This window comes from Mixophyes fleayi, chromosome 2 (genome assembly GCF_038048845.1).
Source record: "Mixophyes fleayi isolate aMixFle1 chromosome 2, aMixFle1.hap1, whole genome shotgun sequence".
In the NCBI taxonomy this organism is placed as follows: Eukaryota; Metazoa; Chordata; class Amphibia; order Anura; family Limnodynastidae; genus Mixophyes; species Mixophyes fleayi.
The window spans coordinates 52,925,561-52,941,306 of record NC_134403.1 but is presented as its reverse complement, the minus strand read 5'-3'; the positions used below and the strand labels follow the sequence as shown (position 1 = coordinate 52,941,306).

General features: G+C 42.2%; 1 protein-coding gene across 10 annotated transcripts in view; it reads right to left on the bottom strand.

Moving 5' to 3' along the window:
• FRY (FRY microtubule binding protein) overlaps positions 1 to 15,746 on the bottom strand; it is a 310,594-nt gene that overhangs the window by 69,968 nt on the left and 224,880 nt on the right. For all 10 annotated transcript variants that reach the window (XM_075198969.1, XM_075198964.1, XM_075198963.1 and 7 more), the window contains 8 exons: positions 14,851 to 14,908; positions 13,968 to 14,059; positions 13,702 to 13,874; positions 13,229 to 13,389; positions 12,603 to 12,713; positions 11,084 to 11,238; positions 2,422 to 2,521; positions 1,406 to 1,577 (listed from right to left, as the gene is read on the bottom strand). In XM_075198969.1, coding sequence (XP_075055070.1) covers positions 1,406 to 1,577; positions 2,422 to 2,521; positions 11,084 to 11,238; positions 12,603 to 12,713; positions 13,229 to 13,389; positions 13,702 to 13,874; positions 13,968 to 14,059; positions 14,851 to 14,908 — 1,022 coding nt within the window. The remainder of the gene's footprint in view (positions 1 to 1,405; positions 1,578 to 2,421; positions 2,522 to 11,083; positions 11,239 to 12,602; positions 12,714 to 13,228; positions 13,390 to 13,701; positions 13,875 to 13,967; positions 14,060 to 14,850; positions 14,909 to 15,746) is intronic.

Genomic DNA, 15,746 nt, shown 5'->3' with positions numbered 1-15,746 from the left:
CCTTTATTTGACTCAAAGCCTTCACATTGAGAAAGCCAGCATATGCATAATGCATTCTCCTATACATGACACAATTAAGCAGAGAAAATGTGACATTAAACATGTGTGGGGCTACAGTGATGAACAGAAAGATAAAAATTTGCTTCCTTTAAGTTTTTATTTTTTAACACTATTTTGTATCTGAAAACTCAGATACAATAAACAGTAAAACATGAATACACAGGATTGTTTGCTCCAAACCTTGGTTTGCTTAATTTCAACAATTATGTTTATATTTTCACACTGTTTATGCTATTGCTCATTTTTTCAGAAGAGATGACAGGTAGGGTAAGTTATTCAGGAGCAAAGGCAGGAAAACAATATAGAAACTTTGCGGAAAGCAAATCCACTTCATAAAAACAAAAAAAAACAAAAAAAAAAAGACTAAACGAGTTACTAAAAAACTAAATGGAATTACTTTTAACAAAAATCAGATTGCAACATGGCAATTTGTAATTTTTCTGAGTTGATCAAAACATTTGAAACAGCAAAGGAATTTGGGGGGGGGGGGGGGGGCAAGACAGATGCTAATAATTAAAACCTTAAAGTTTTATTTTGAGAGCTAAGCTGCAATCTGCTTTTCCTAGAACTTCCAAATGGGCCATATCATTTGGCTCTCTTTCAGACCGCTCGTTATGTAGCAATTAAAGCAGGCTTTGCTGGATGCCAAGAAGTTATTTTCAAATTCACAAGAAAAAGTTACTTATAAAAACTAAAAGGTAATAAAGACTCCTATGGTAGATGTAATCTACCAATTCTTTCTTTTTTTTTTAATAAAAAAAAAAACAAAAACAAAAAAGAAAAAACAGGTCAAATTACCGTCATTTTTTCAACTATCAGTGTTAATGCCAGTTTAATAGATTAAGTATAAGTAATAAACACATGCGAAATTAAGGCTTGTTGCATGCACAGTGCCTTAGTGGTTAGCACTTCTGCTTCACAGCGCTGGGGTCATGAGTTCAATTCCCAACCATGGCCTTATCGGTGTGGAGTTTGTATGTTCTCCCTGTGTTTGCGTGGGTTTCCTCCGAGTGCTCCGGTTTCTTCCACACTCCAAAAACATACTGGTAGGTTAATTGGGTGCTAACAAAATTAACACTTATTTGCGAGTGCGTTAAGGAGTTTAGATTGTAAGCTCCAATGGGGCAGAGACTGATGTAAATGACGAATATGCTTTGTAAAGCGCTGCGGAATAGGTGGTGCTATATAAATAAATGATGATGAACGAATACATGTAGCCTACACAGAGTGGAAGACGACAATTTGTATATTCATGAGCATACAGTCCCTAATTCACCAGGAACTAGTAACATTCAGTCCAGTGAGCAGTGCTCACTGCATAAACTGCACAGATAGTAATAATTACCTGAGAACAGGGGTAGTGTCAGCTCCGGGTACATCCGTGCCAGCTCGTTAGACAGCCGGATGAGTGACACACTGTACAGGGGAGGCAGCACTCCATGGGTCCCATACAGGATACTTCCAGGCTTCTGCTCTGCTACTTTCTTGGAATATACAAAAAGTTTTCCCTCAAGAACCTATAGGAAATAAATGGCATTCTATTATCTTGACAGAAACCATACAACAGGGGTGGGCAAACCAGTCCTCAAGGGCCATATAACAGTTCATGTTTTTAGGATTTCTGTCTGTAGAAACAGCTGGGATAATTACTGACCCAGCCAAATAGATTAACTCAGCTGTGCATGATTAAAGAAATCCTAAAAACATGAACTGTTATATGGCCCTTGAGGACTGGTTTGCCCACCCCTGCCATACAAGGACAGGATAGTGGTCCCATAAATGGTGAGAAGGTAAAATCCAATGTCATTTAGTTATGTGGAGAAAACAAGATCATGTAAAGTTCTGCAATGAAAGCTTTTTCCTTCCCCTTTAATTGGAGTAGAAGTACAATTCTACAAGTGCAAAGGACTGGACTGTATAATCAAATGGTATTTATCTTAACCTTCTCAAAAAGACTACCGTATTCTCTACTGGACTAGATGGAGTGTATGAGAATGCTGTAAGACCGGGCAGAAGCAAACGGTGCCCTCTGTGGAACTACAAATCTCAGTATTCCCCGCAGGTCCATAATAGCTGAGGACATAGAGAGTAACTGAAACATACAATTAAATTACTCTGCTTCCACAAGACACATAAAATACAAACATCAAGTTCTCGACTTTGGTCATTGAGCATCCTCATCTGTCCTTCACGTGTCACGTCGTCCATCTGTTCCTCAATACTATTTACTCCTACATCTGCATTGATGACAGAGTGCATGCTCCACTGTACAAACCAAGCACTGGTGCTTTACGTTTAAATCAGATGCAGAATATGAATATACACAAATATACGTTAGCTTCGATGAATGTCTGTACATACCTGCATTAGCTGCACCGAGATCTCATAAATTTCCCGGTTTGTGTCAGACGCCTTAAATAGCACCAGGTTCAGCAAAGTAACAATGTCAAACGGATAATTCCTAAAAAAAAAAAAAAAAAAATGTAATAAGAAACAAGCCCTCCTCAATGTACTTTTAAAATTGTTGATCAAGTTAAAATGGTTCACCCATTTAGAGGGGGTATTCAATTGTCAGCGAGTTTTGTTTTTTTTAGCCCGTAGCGTTGAAACAAAAAACAAACAAAAAAAAAAAAAAGACATTTCACAGGTTTTTGACTGATCTAGCGACCATTTTTAGTTCCCGCTGCGCGAAAATTTGTGCAATTCAATTGAAAAAGAGGGAACACTGCCCCCTGCGCGTTAATCATTGTGTTTGCGAGTTTTTAGGGGAGTTTTAACGCGGTCCTGTATAACACAAAAAAAAGGATTTGCATACATTTTCATACATTAGATTGCATTACACATTAATATCTACATTACAGTACTTTCTTTAGCATATTTCTTTATTGAACATAGAATTATCTTATACATGTTAAAACACATTCCTACATTCATATTTGTAGCAAAAACATATGTAAATATAAATGATGCCAGATCAGTCTGTAACAAATTGACCTCTATCCATGATCTCTTTATCTCTAGATCCTTCAACCTGCTTGCCATCACTGAAACCTGGCTATCCCCTGAGGACACTACCTCTCCTGCTGCACTTTTTCGGGGGCTTGTCCTTCTCCCACACCCAGACCTGGGGAACGGCAAGGTGGTGGCGTCGGCATACTTCTCTCCTCCTGCTGTTCTTTTCAGGTTCTTCCCCCTGAACCCTCCCTCTCTTTTTTCTCCTTTGAGGTACACTCTACCCGCCTATTCCACCCAGTCCACCTTCGTGTTGCTGTTATCTACCGTCCTCCTGGTCCTGTCTCCCAATTTCTTTATCACTTTGCCACCGGGCTCCCTCACTTTCTCTCCTCTGACCTTACCTCCCTCATCTTGGGGGATTTTAATATCCCTATAGACAATCCCTCAGACCCTGCTGCCTCCAAACTTCTCTCCCTCCCCTCCTCCCTTGGTCTCTCTCAATGGACCTCCTCTCCCTCCCACCGCAGTGGCCACTCCCTAGATCTGTTTTTTTCACACATCGGTACTGTCTCTGACCTCATTGATTGACCTTTTCCTCTCTCGGACCACCATCTCCTCTCTTTTAGCATCTCTCATCGTCCCCGGCCCCCAAGGTTACTCTCACCAGGCGTAATCTTGACACAGTTGATCCTACCAGTTTCTCCTCCTCCCTGGGCTCGCTCCTCTCCCTCATCACCACTCTTTCTTGTCCCGATAAGGCTGTCTCCTTCTACAATCGCACTCTTACCGCTGCACTTGACTGTTGCCCCGGCTGTCACCGTCAAGCTTTGTCGGGTTCCGCCACAACTGTGGCACACTAAACTTACCAGCTATCTTCAAAAATGCTCCCGCAGTGCAGAACGGCTTTGGAGAAAGTCACGCACTCATGCCGACTTCCTCCACTTCAAGTTCATGCTTGCCTCTTATATTTCGGCCCTTTCCCTCTCTAAACAATCTTTCTTCAAAGTTCTCATTTCTTCCCAATCCTCCAACCCCCGTCGGCTTTTTGCCACCTTCAACTCCCTCCTCTCTCCCTCTCCCACTCCCCACCACGCTCTCTGCTGTCGACTTTGCTACCCACTTCACCTCCAAGATTGAGTCTACACGTCATGACATCTCCCAGCAGTCCCTTCTTACCCCGCCCTCTCCCCCCTCCACGCCCATTCTGTCCCCCTTCTCTGCTGCTATCTCCTTTTCCCCTCCAGCTAGCTCACCCTCCTTCTCTTCCTTCACTCCGATATCTGCAGATGAAGTCCAAACCCTTCTCTCTTCCTATCCCCCCTCCACTTGCACACAGGACCCAATCCCCTCCCACCTCCTCCGCTCCCTCTCTCCCGAAGCATGCTCCCACCTTGCACACCTCCTCAACCTCTCCTCTGGAATCTTCCCCTCCTCTTTTTAAACATGCTCTTGTCTCTCCCATACTCAAGAAACCGTCCCTTGATCCAGCCTCTCTCTCTAATTACCGCCCTATTTTGCTTCTTCCTTTTGCCTCCAAACTCCTTGAACGGGCTGTCTACAACCATTTCACCTCCTTTCTTTCCTCTCACTCACTACTTGACCCGCTCCAATCTGGTTTTCGCCCCCTCCACTCCACTGAAACTGCCCTCACTAAGGTCACTAATGACTTTCTCCTCGCTAAATCCAATAGACACTACTCCCTTCTTATCCTTCTTGACCTCTCTGCTGCCTTCGATATCGTTGACCACGCACTCCTTTTGCAAACTCTCAAATCTTTAGGCCTATGTAACACTGTCCTCTCCTGGTTTTCCTCTTACCTCACCAACCACTCCTTTTCAGTCTCTACTCATGATTCTACATCACCCCCTCTTCCCCTACCCGTTGGCGTTCCTCAAGGCTCCGTTCTTGGCCCCCTGCTTTTCTCCCTCTACACCTCCTACCTTGGTGTCCTCATCCACTCCTTTGGCCTCCAGTATCACCTCTATGCTGATGATACCCAAATCTATCTTTCATCCCCTGACCTCTCCCCTTCCTTTCTATCTCGTGTCTCCTCCTGTCTCTCGGCCATCTCATCTTGGATGTCCCAACGCTTCCTTAAACTCAATATTTCCAAGACCGAGCTTATAGTCTCCCCCCCTGATAAGACTCTCCCATCTCCCCCGCTCTCTATTTATTTTAATAACACTACCCTCGTTTGTCCCCCAAGTCCGATGCCTTGGGGTCATCCTTGATTCCTCCCTCTCATTTAAGCCTCACATTCTGTCCCTCTCAAAATCCTGTTACTTCCACCTTCGGAATATATCTAAGATACGTCCCTTTGTCACCACGGAAGCCACGAAAACCCTTGTTCACTCGCTTATTATCTCTCGCCTTGACTACTGTAACCTTCTTCTCTCTGGTCTACCTGATTCTCGCCTTGACCCTCTTAAGTCTATCCTCAATGTTGCTGCCCGCCTCATTTTTCTCTCCCGCCGCTCTATCTCTGCGGTCTCCCTCCAACAGTCACTACATTGGCTCCCCATACCCTACAGAATTAAATTTAAACTCCTCACCCTCACCTTTAAAGCTCTTAGTCAATCTTCCCCTCCCTACATCTCCAATCTCATCTCTACCTACACTCCTACCCGCCCCCTCCGCTCTGCCTCTGACCGCCGCCTCACTACTTCACTGATCACCTCCTCTCACTCTCGTCTTCAGGACTTTGCCCGGGCTGCTCCCCTGCTGTGGAACGATCTTCCACGTTCCATCAGGTTAGCATCTACTCTCAAAGGCTTCAAGCGTGCCCTTAAGACTCATTTCCTTATTCAAGTCTATCAGTCCTCCTAACTTTCTTGTCCTGGCTCTCTCCCCTAGTTAGTACTACCCTTTATGTGTCTCCCACTCCCTTTAGGTTGTTAGCTCTCTTGAGCATGGCCCTCTTTCCTTGTGTGCTCCTTCTACTGTTCCTTCACCCTCTGTACCTCTTGGCCTGCTTCGCTAGCCCTCTTTTCCCTGTTTTATTAATCTTTGGCCTTCTTCCTGATTTCTACTATCCCTTTCACTATCTGTCAGATATAATCTGATTTGCTTTGCCCGGTCACCTGTGTTTGTATATATTTGTGTATCATGTTGTGTCTTGGTTCTGTTTTCTGTATATGTAATGTACGGTGCTGCGGACCCTTTGTGGTGCCTTATAAGCTAAAGATAATAATAATAATAATTAGTGATTTTACTTTTTTTAATATAATTTTTTTCACAAGAAAATCAACTTTTATACGTTAACATTACTACATGATTTCAAAAGGTTTTCAAAGGTTTTTTATTTTTCTAAACAGCATATTTGCCTGTTTAAATGCGCTGTGTTAAAAAAACAATTGAATAGCTTTTAACGCCACTGCCTCTTGCACACCCTTTACTTTCAATAGACCTTCTACTGGAGCGCGATAGTACCGTTTCATGAAAAAAAAGGTAGTGTTAAAAATGGAATTGAATTGCGGGTAAATTTAACCTGCTCGAAAATGATAAAACACAGCGTTAAAATGACTTAATGCGGTTTAAAAGAAAATACTCGCTGACAATTAAATACCCCCCAGAGAGCGCCAGTTTTTTCAGAGAACACCATAACCTGTATATTTCATGTAGTTCTTAATTTGATGCATTTCTTCCCCACAAACAGCACCGGACTGTATAAAAACAACAATCTGAAGAATTCTAGAAATTTGGCATCAAATCGGACAAATGAATTTAGACTTTCATCTGGAAAATCTTCCAAACTACAGACAGAAATTGCTTACTATCTTTACTGTAACCATCTGAAACTGGTGCGTAATATACAGGCTACAGACAACCAGCAATATACCATTTAGACTCACCAATCATTTACATACATATATGCACACAATAAAACTCAGCACTTGTCTCAAACAGAGACCCACGTTTTCTATATAATGACCTTCATAAGGGAACATGGTAATTATCTGTTCTTTATACATTTCAAAACACTCCTATCCTTAGCATGTGATTCGCATGGATAGGGCTCCCATACTTTTAAAACAAAAACAGGGGCACCAACGTTACCCAAACACTTAGCGATTTAGGGACAGTTAGGTCTGAAACCTCCCCATCGTCAGGTGCTCAGGCCAAGTGGTGGGATGAACCAATGTCTGCAGTGTTCTTTAATGGGATTACGGACAGGAAGTCTGATGTGTGTGGGACAATATCTTGTTACAAAATCACAACTTTCTCAAATATCTTGTGTTATAACAAGCTCCAGAAATTTTTGCATATATATTTCTGATTACCCATGTGGCAGAGAAAAGGGTTTCTGAAAAAGGATGTATGTATATGTAAATATGTCATTTATATCTGTACCTGTAGTTAAACAACATTGCTTGCAGCACTTATGACTTATTCATCATCATTTATTTATATAGCGCCACTAATTCCGCAGCGCTGTACAGAGAACTCACTCACATCAGTCCCTGCCCCATTGGAGCTTACAGTCTAAATTCAGTAACACACACACACACACACACACACACACACACACACACACACACACACACACACACAAACACAGAAACTAGGGTCAATTTGTTAGCAGCCAATTAACCTACCAGTATGTTTTTTGGAGTGTGGGAGGAAACCGGAGCACCCAGAGGAAACCCACGCAATCACGGGGAGAACATACAAACTCCACACAGATAAGGCCATGCTCGGGAATTGAACTCATGACCCCAGTGCTGTAAAGCAGATGTGCTAACCACTACGCCACCGTGCTGCTCACTTATTGTGAGGATTGTATTACTGAGAACTTACAGATTATATTTATTTGTGCCAGCATGAGAATTTTTACCTCATGAAATAATATTATTCCACCACCAGCATATTACTAGCTCTATAAGCTGCCTTTTACAACCCAGTGATAAGAGGAAGTCAGCTGAGGCAGATTAAGCTTCTCTGTGATTTTCTGGAATGCTCAGACACTGGGAAATCGCCACAATCAGGTTCCCAAATGGTAACCTGACCCGTTTCAAGAACAATCCGCCCAGCCTCATCAAGCACATGGATAGGAAGAAAAGGAGAGGTCAAGTTCAAAAGGGCTTTTCTTTTCCAGAACAATAATAAGCCCTGTAAAATTAACATTGTGTTTCAACATTTAAAATGTCAGTATTTTATGTATGAAAGAGTGAACAGCAATATAATCATATAATCATGCTTGGTTCGAGCCCTACATGAGGAGATTTATATTTTATGACCATAATACAAATACATATGATAAAAAAGGAATAAATATTAATAATCAAGTCAGATCAGTATAAAAAGAAATAGCTATATAAGTTAGGGGACAGTGAATGTGCAAATGTATATTGGGGGGTGGGGGCGACCCATGGTTTCTTGGTTGGGGAATGGTTTGGGGGTCCTCAATTCACAACCCCAAACCTTGTGGACAGCTTTTATTGATATATATGTTCAAAAGTTATATGGCCTGATTTAGAAGGAACAGTCCACATTCCTCAGAGGGGGTTCCTGACACTTTCATTTCAAGGTAATAGTCTTTATACCCCGTTCACACAGTCTCAAAAACCCGGGTTATTGCTGGGGGGGAGCCCTAACGACCCGGATCAAGGCTGTGTGTGAACGGGTCCCCTGCATCTACCCGGGTCGTATGCAGGGTTACTCCCGGGTCCGACCTGGGTAGATGCCAGTCTGAATCGGTGAGACCTGGGTTTTTCAACTCAGGTCTATAGTGAACGTTACAACAACAAAAATACCCAAACATCACCACAAGAGGAGCCAATCAAAGCTCCTCTTGTGATGTTGCCAGGGAGACCCGGGTTCAGTGTGAACCCGGTCGGGATTTTGTCGGGGTGCCAGGCTCTGTCATCTGGAAATATCCTGGGTTCATATACCCGGGATATTGCCGAGGCGGCAACGTGAACACAGCATTACTATAACAAAAACCCTAGTATTATACAGCTAGCGTTTGATGGTATCAGGTCTCCTAGCAAGCCCAACAGTGGCACAATGCGCTCTAGAACTAGGAGAATATACAGAATAGATAAGTTTATGGGTAATATTTTTGACCAGAAGGTTGCTACCTGAAGACATTCCCACACCACAGGGAAAGTAGTCCCATCATGTACATGAGAAGTAGAGAAATGCCTAGGAAGAGATTAATGGCAAATAACTGCACTGGTTTGATATCCTGTACATCCAGTGTATGAATCACAGTTGGATCATTCAGTATACAACCAGAATAACTAGGGATCTACTGGCTGCAGACATACTACACAAGACTCTAGCCCTGTGGCATACTTGGGAGGTGGCATCCATGGAAACAGTCAGGTTAGAGACACTGGCGTTACATAAAAATATATTTTTAAGACCCACTGCCACAGCTTCTACAACAAACACCACAGCATTATAAGGTGATGAAGAGTACCACCCCCTGCATTGACCTGTTTATAGGGGCAGAGTATCTATGTAATTCAGGGAGGACCAAGCCTCTGCTACGGGCTGTAGGACAGATAAGAGATTGAACCAACAGTGCTTCACTGCCTTCCAAGGCCCAACCACTAGGTAGCTTAACTTTTTTTTAAAAAAAATGCCCAATCTGGTTAGTTTCTAAATAAACCACATGGAACGGACAGGTAAGCTGCAAGTGTTGTCACCAAGATCTTGGCCAGTATCATGTTCCACCCGGAGAAAAAAATATATATAATAAAGCCATATGAGGAAAAAATGTATGAACTTAATCTGGTTTTGGGATCAGTGCCTCTCTCATAGGTGTAGAGAAATATTCTCAGTTAAGGTCATTATTATACAAAGAGGAGAGTTTAGGAAGAGAAAATCTGAGTACGTCATATATAAGTGGTGTAATTTTTTTTTCCGGAGACCCAAAGTGTCAGTATGCCATTGTTCTAGGGCCCCATAAAGTGTCAGCATGCCATTGTTCTAGGGCCCCATAAAGTGTCAGCATGCCATTGTTCTAGGGCCCCATAAAGTGTCAGCATGCCATTGTTCTAGGGCCCCATAAAGTGTCAGCATGCCATTGTTCTAGGGCCCCATAAAGTGTCAGTATGCCATTGTTCTAGGGCCCCATAAAGTGTCAGTATGCCTTTGTTCTAGGGCCCCATAAAGTGTCAGTATGCCATTGTTCTAGGGCCCCATAAAGTGTCAGTATGCCATTGTTCTAGGGCCCCATAAAGGGTCAGCATGCCATTGTTCTAGGGCCCCATAAAGTGTCAGTATGCCATTGTTCTAGGGCCCCATAAAGTATCAGTATGCCATTGTTCTAGGGCCCCATAAAGTGTCAGTATGCCATTGTTCTAGGGCCCCATAAAGTGTCAGTATGCCATTGTTCTAGGGCCCCATAAAGTGTCAGTATGCCATTGTTCTAGGGCCCCATAAAGTGTCAGTATGCCATTGTTCTAGGGCCCCATAAAGTGTCAGTATGCCATTGTTCTAGGGCCCCATAAAGTGTCAGTATGCCATTGTTCTAGGGCCCCATAAAGTGTCAGTATGCCATTGTTCTAGGGCCCCATAAAGTGTCAGTATGCCATTGTTCTAGGGCCCCATAAAGTGTCAGTATGCCATTGTTCTAGGGCCCCATAAAGTGTCAGTATGCCATTGTTATTTGGAAGGTGGCGGATGCATTGTCTACCTGTTCTCAGATATTCTCCTCATCAATGAGGGCAGCCTCCTGAGGAGACAAGGATTAGCAGACAGCAGTATAGAGGTACGCATCCAGATCAGACTGTGTAGTCACACCATCAGTACAATAGGTATGAAAAGAATCCCACAACAGCCTTATAAATCCCAACAGGTACACAACCTTCCTTAGTTACGCTCTCTTTATAATGTTTAATATAAGAACATTTTAGTGTTAAGCGGTCCTATAATATGCTCACCCACTTTCCTTATACACACTACACTCGGATCTCTCATTTATTTAGTAAAACGCAAAGGAAATATTTCTCTCAAAAAAAGAAAAAAATAACCTTTGTAACTTGATAACTTGTGTATAGGTTACAGTGCTAGCTCTGGGAGGTATTATCACACAGGAATGCAGTATATAAATGAATACCTGTTTCCACAAACAGTCGCAATGGCCTTGAAACACCCAGAGGCGAGCTGGTATGATCCAGTGTAGCAGCGGTCAATGGCCCAATTAAAGAGATTAATTTGGTCAGGATTAAGTTCCAGCAACAACACGACCACTTCACATCCTAGCTGGTGCACCTAGATATGTGTATGCAAATACAACAGTCAATTAACTATTTCAATAACAGCACCATCATTCAAGAACACATCCACAATCGCACAAGAAGAAATGTATCAGACACTTTTCAGTCAAGCACACAACAGCCATATCTATAGAAATAACTCAAGGACAAATACCATTTTATAGAAAAATGCTGAAATGGGGAGTTGGTCTCGTGAGTGCACACTACTGGCAGTGTACAGCTGCTATGCCAGATGCCATTTGTACAGCTAATGTGTAGAACGATAGATCATTATTCACAGCTGCCAGCTGCCCCCGGCATTACCGACTACTGTTTAACCCAACATTCAATTTATAGCTTGTGTCTCCCTATGCAAATAAACCACTCAAAGAGGAGAATAGACTTCTGATGTACTCTGAGTCAATGCTCCATCCACTGGGTTATTACAGTACGACACGCAGCAAAACAAACACCCATTGACTCAAAGTTCTGCCAAATAAATAGTATTACCAAGAAGTCTGTTCTCCCTCAAAAATGGATCATTAGGATATTATTCCTCAGGAATTTAGCTTGGAAATGAATAAACCTCTTGATGTTTATGGAGGCTGACCCTCTAAGTAGATGTAAATAACATAGCTAGTAATTATGCACCCTGTATACTCATGCCGGGATACCCTCTCCGTCTAGCCAAAGGCTTTCACAGGATAGATGGGAGCCTGTCACATACCAAACAGCTGTCCCTGAACAGTGCTGTCCTGGGCCAGCGGCTCACTAGGCCCAATCCGCAGACAAAGCCGGTTTCGGCAGTTTACATTTTCTTTTCTCTAATAGACATTTCTGAAAAAACATCTGATTGTTCTATGGCAGTGATGGCTAACCTGTGACACTCCAGGTGTTGTGAAACTACAAGCCCCAGCATGCTTTGCCAGCTATCAGCTAGTTATCTACTGGCAAAGCATGCTGGGGCTTGTAGTTTCACAACACCTGGAGTGTCACAGGTTAGCAATCACTGTTCTATGGCCAGGTCTATAAAAGAAATCCTCAACACAGCTTCCAGGGGTTCTTGTTAAAGGGGTTGCCCACTTCAAACCCTCCATGTAGTAAATAGATGGGGTACCTCTACCAGGAACCCTGCTATTATCTGCACATCTATAATTCTAACTTCTACAATAAACAGCATAATTACCCCAGATTGAGAAAACTATGGATTAGACTCCTTACAATAAAACATCATGATTCTAAGGAACCCCGACTGTGACCTTCACTCCAGGATGAATGTCCCACTTTAGTAAAGAAATCTTGTGCCTCAATAGCTGTCTTCAAACACAACGATTCATATAATTTCCCCTGATTCAGCGCACACAATGTAATATAACCCACCCTCATGTCCTGACAAGCCAGGATATTATCAAGCCATTTGTAAAGATAGCCATCTGGAGACAGGCCCACATTGTCAAAAACAGGTCCGCAGCAAAGAACAGCAGACATGGCCTGGTCAGGAATATACAAGGAGAGAGAAATAACATTTTGTTAGCAATGAGAGCGACATAATGAAATCCAATAATAAAAGAAAGTTAGGAACAAACTAAAAGTGACATGAATATGATAATAACCAACATAAAAAGTGCATACCCGCCACTGGACTGGACTGCTTTTCCTCCAATAGGAGTGTCCGGTGGATCAGGTACATGACCTAATTTGTGCCGATTGTTTTGGGTGTTTTAGGCAGCATGGAGCAGTACCTTACAAATGAAGAGGTAGGCAACTTTGGGCTCTCCTGCTGCTGTGGAACTACTTGGCTTGTTGGGCATGCTGGGTATTGTAGATCCACTTAAGCTGGAGACACACAGACTGCCTACCTCCCTTTAAGTAATCTGTGGCTCCTTGTTTAAAATACCATGAAAATGAAAACGTACGCTGGTTTATATAAAGGAATTACCAATAAAGTTTACACACACAGTGACAACTACATGCAGAGGAGGAACTGAGCTCAATATCCGATTCACCTTTAATGCAGAGTACTGATATCTGGTGATCTGATGGTTCCGATCACTGTAACGGTCCAGAGGGGTGAACATGATGCTGAAGGGCCCAGCCCACTGACTGAACAAGATGAAGAGATGGTGCCGCAAACTTTGCTGTGGGAACAGGAACCTCCGGTGGTGAACTACAAGCAATGTGCAAATAATACAGTTCAGTCAATGTGTGCAAATACTGCACAATTCAAAAGTACTTGTATAGCAGTGAGTAACACAAAACATTACACGTCTAAGAATGTGTCACATTTTCTATATTGGCATTATGAGAATTTGTAAGCAGAACGCCATCAGATTCTACGATGACTTATTTTGAATAATAAGAATACCGCTGACTCCAGATATTAACCAAAGCTTCTATAGATCTAACAATGTGGGCACAAGCGGCACTTCTCAGCCTTTCTACAGCACTGCCGCTACCACCCACCACCCGGTAACCATACCTGGTACACACTGGATCAGATTGGCAATCATGGCACTGAAGTGTGCTCTAATGTCTTTAAGAATTTCAACTTCTTTGTCATTTTCAGCCTCGAGAAGCATCCGTGTAAGGTCCACATACTCCAAAAACAAAGCACCAAGAGCCAAGGTGTCTCTCTCTAAAGCACCATTCGTGCTAAAATAATAAAGATAGAAAATTACAAACAAAGATCGTTAGGGTAAAATAATCGCTTTTACCACATATGTAATAAAATAGTTTATAACTCACTTGTCACTTATAACGCCGGCATCTGCTAGTAACTCAAATATCCGTAAGAGCTGTAACCTCAGCAGGTCTCTCCGCTCTCTACGCTTCTTGTTCTAGGTACAGAATAGGTTCATTTAGAAATAGTACGGCAAACTCATGACAAGTGCATGTATGTAAATACTATTGGGTAAAGCAATATATAACTATTAATGGTATACCGGTGGAGCACATTTTTGCTCTGGTGAGGGGGCAAATCCTTGTTTTGGCAATTAGCCTTAATCCCTCCCCCATAATGCTTCCAATACAAACTTCTGAAGAATTGACCATTGGGAAAGTTGGTCAATATAGCCCCAAACAAGAATACACTTGTACCATGATAACTGCAAAACCGCAGGCCATACCGGGATGCGGATGCAAACATACTTATTTCATGACAATCAGATGTGTATATGGTAGGTCAGTAGATCCTGAATCTGTTTCTGCGACCAATATATAGTCCAATCATAATGTGTAGTATAAAGCCAGAATACGGGCAGGAACACAAATACATCTAAATTGCCTACAGATTTAAAGGTCGTTATTTACCTTTAAATGGAGAATTTAATCAATACTGTCATTAACAGAAAATGCACAAAAGTATTTTATGCTACTATGTATTGTATTAATGGTTGAGGATGATGACTGCCCATAGGTTTAATCCTGCACCTGTTTCCAGAACTAAAGATGAAGAGAGGCGCACAATCATCCTGTACTTACGTGCAGGGATCAACTCAGACAAAGTTGGTTTCTTTTGAAGGTTAAGCGGCAATCTGTCTAGGCTGCACACATTCCTTTATAGAAAGCTGTATCCCACTTACAACAGCTTTATAAAGTTCTCTATTAAGTCATCACTTTGTAGACTAACCTCTGGTCTCCGTTCCAAAGCTTCTTTCATTAGCGGATGAAGCTCTTCCACTAACTCCCTATATAAGAAAAAAGTTATTTGACCATTAAAAAAATTGTAGAGTTAAATAAATATTAGTGAAATATTGAAGAGTGCTGAATAACACACACAATATGATTTAAGGCTCACGTAATTTGGTTCGGCCTCCAACTTAAGAAAAACTTAACGTAATGGGTTCTGCCCTATAATATAAATAGATGGATGAAACGCACAGAAAGAAGGTTGGAGCAATGTATTAAGTAAAACAGGACCTTTAAAAGACACTGTAGAGTTATGTTTTACTATTTAGTGATTTAGGGGTCAATTTCTCAAAATGCAAAAGCCCAAAAATGTGGAGACAATGGCTCTTGCAGGTCCTCCTTCTCATTTATGAAGGGGTTAATGCAGGATAAAACACTGTTATCAACGTAAATTAATGCCATCTCAGGACGGCGTTGGCTAATCTTGTCTATGGGGTCCAGTGAAGCCGGAAGGGCTTTGCTTGATCCCTCAACGAGTGAGATGACTATACAAATGCGTATACCATTTTCTCCATTCGCTGGCAGCTTTAGACTGCCAATGAAGAGGAAAACAATCTTTGTGGAAGAGGGGAGTCTCCACTGGTCTCCCAGATCAGCCTGGCATGCTAACTAGCAGTGGTAATTATGCATCGCTCAATTTGTAGCGACAAATCATGAGTGTTACCGCTGCACAGTAATAAATAGATCCCTTACTGCGTGTGGATGAGCTATTGTAATAAATTATGAAATACGTATTAACCTTCAAGGATTCGTGCATCTAGCTTGTCATAGATGACAGACGCCATAGTTAGAAGCGCCTGCACACAAACTAAACAGAATATACACTTAAGGCATTTT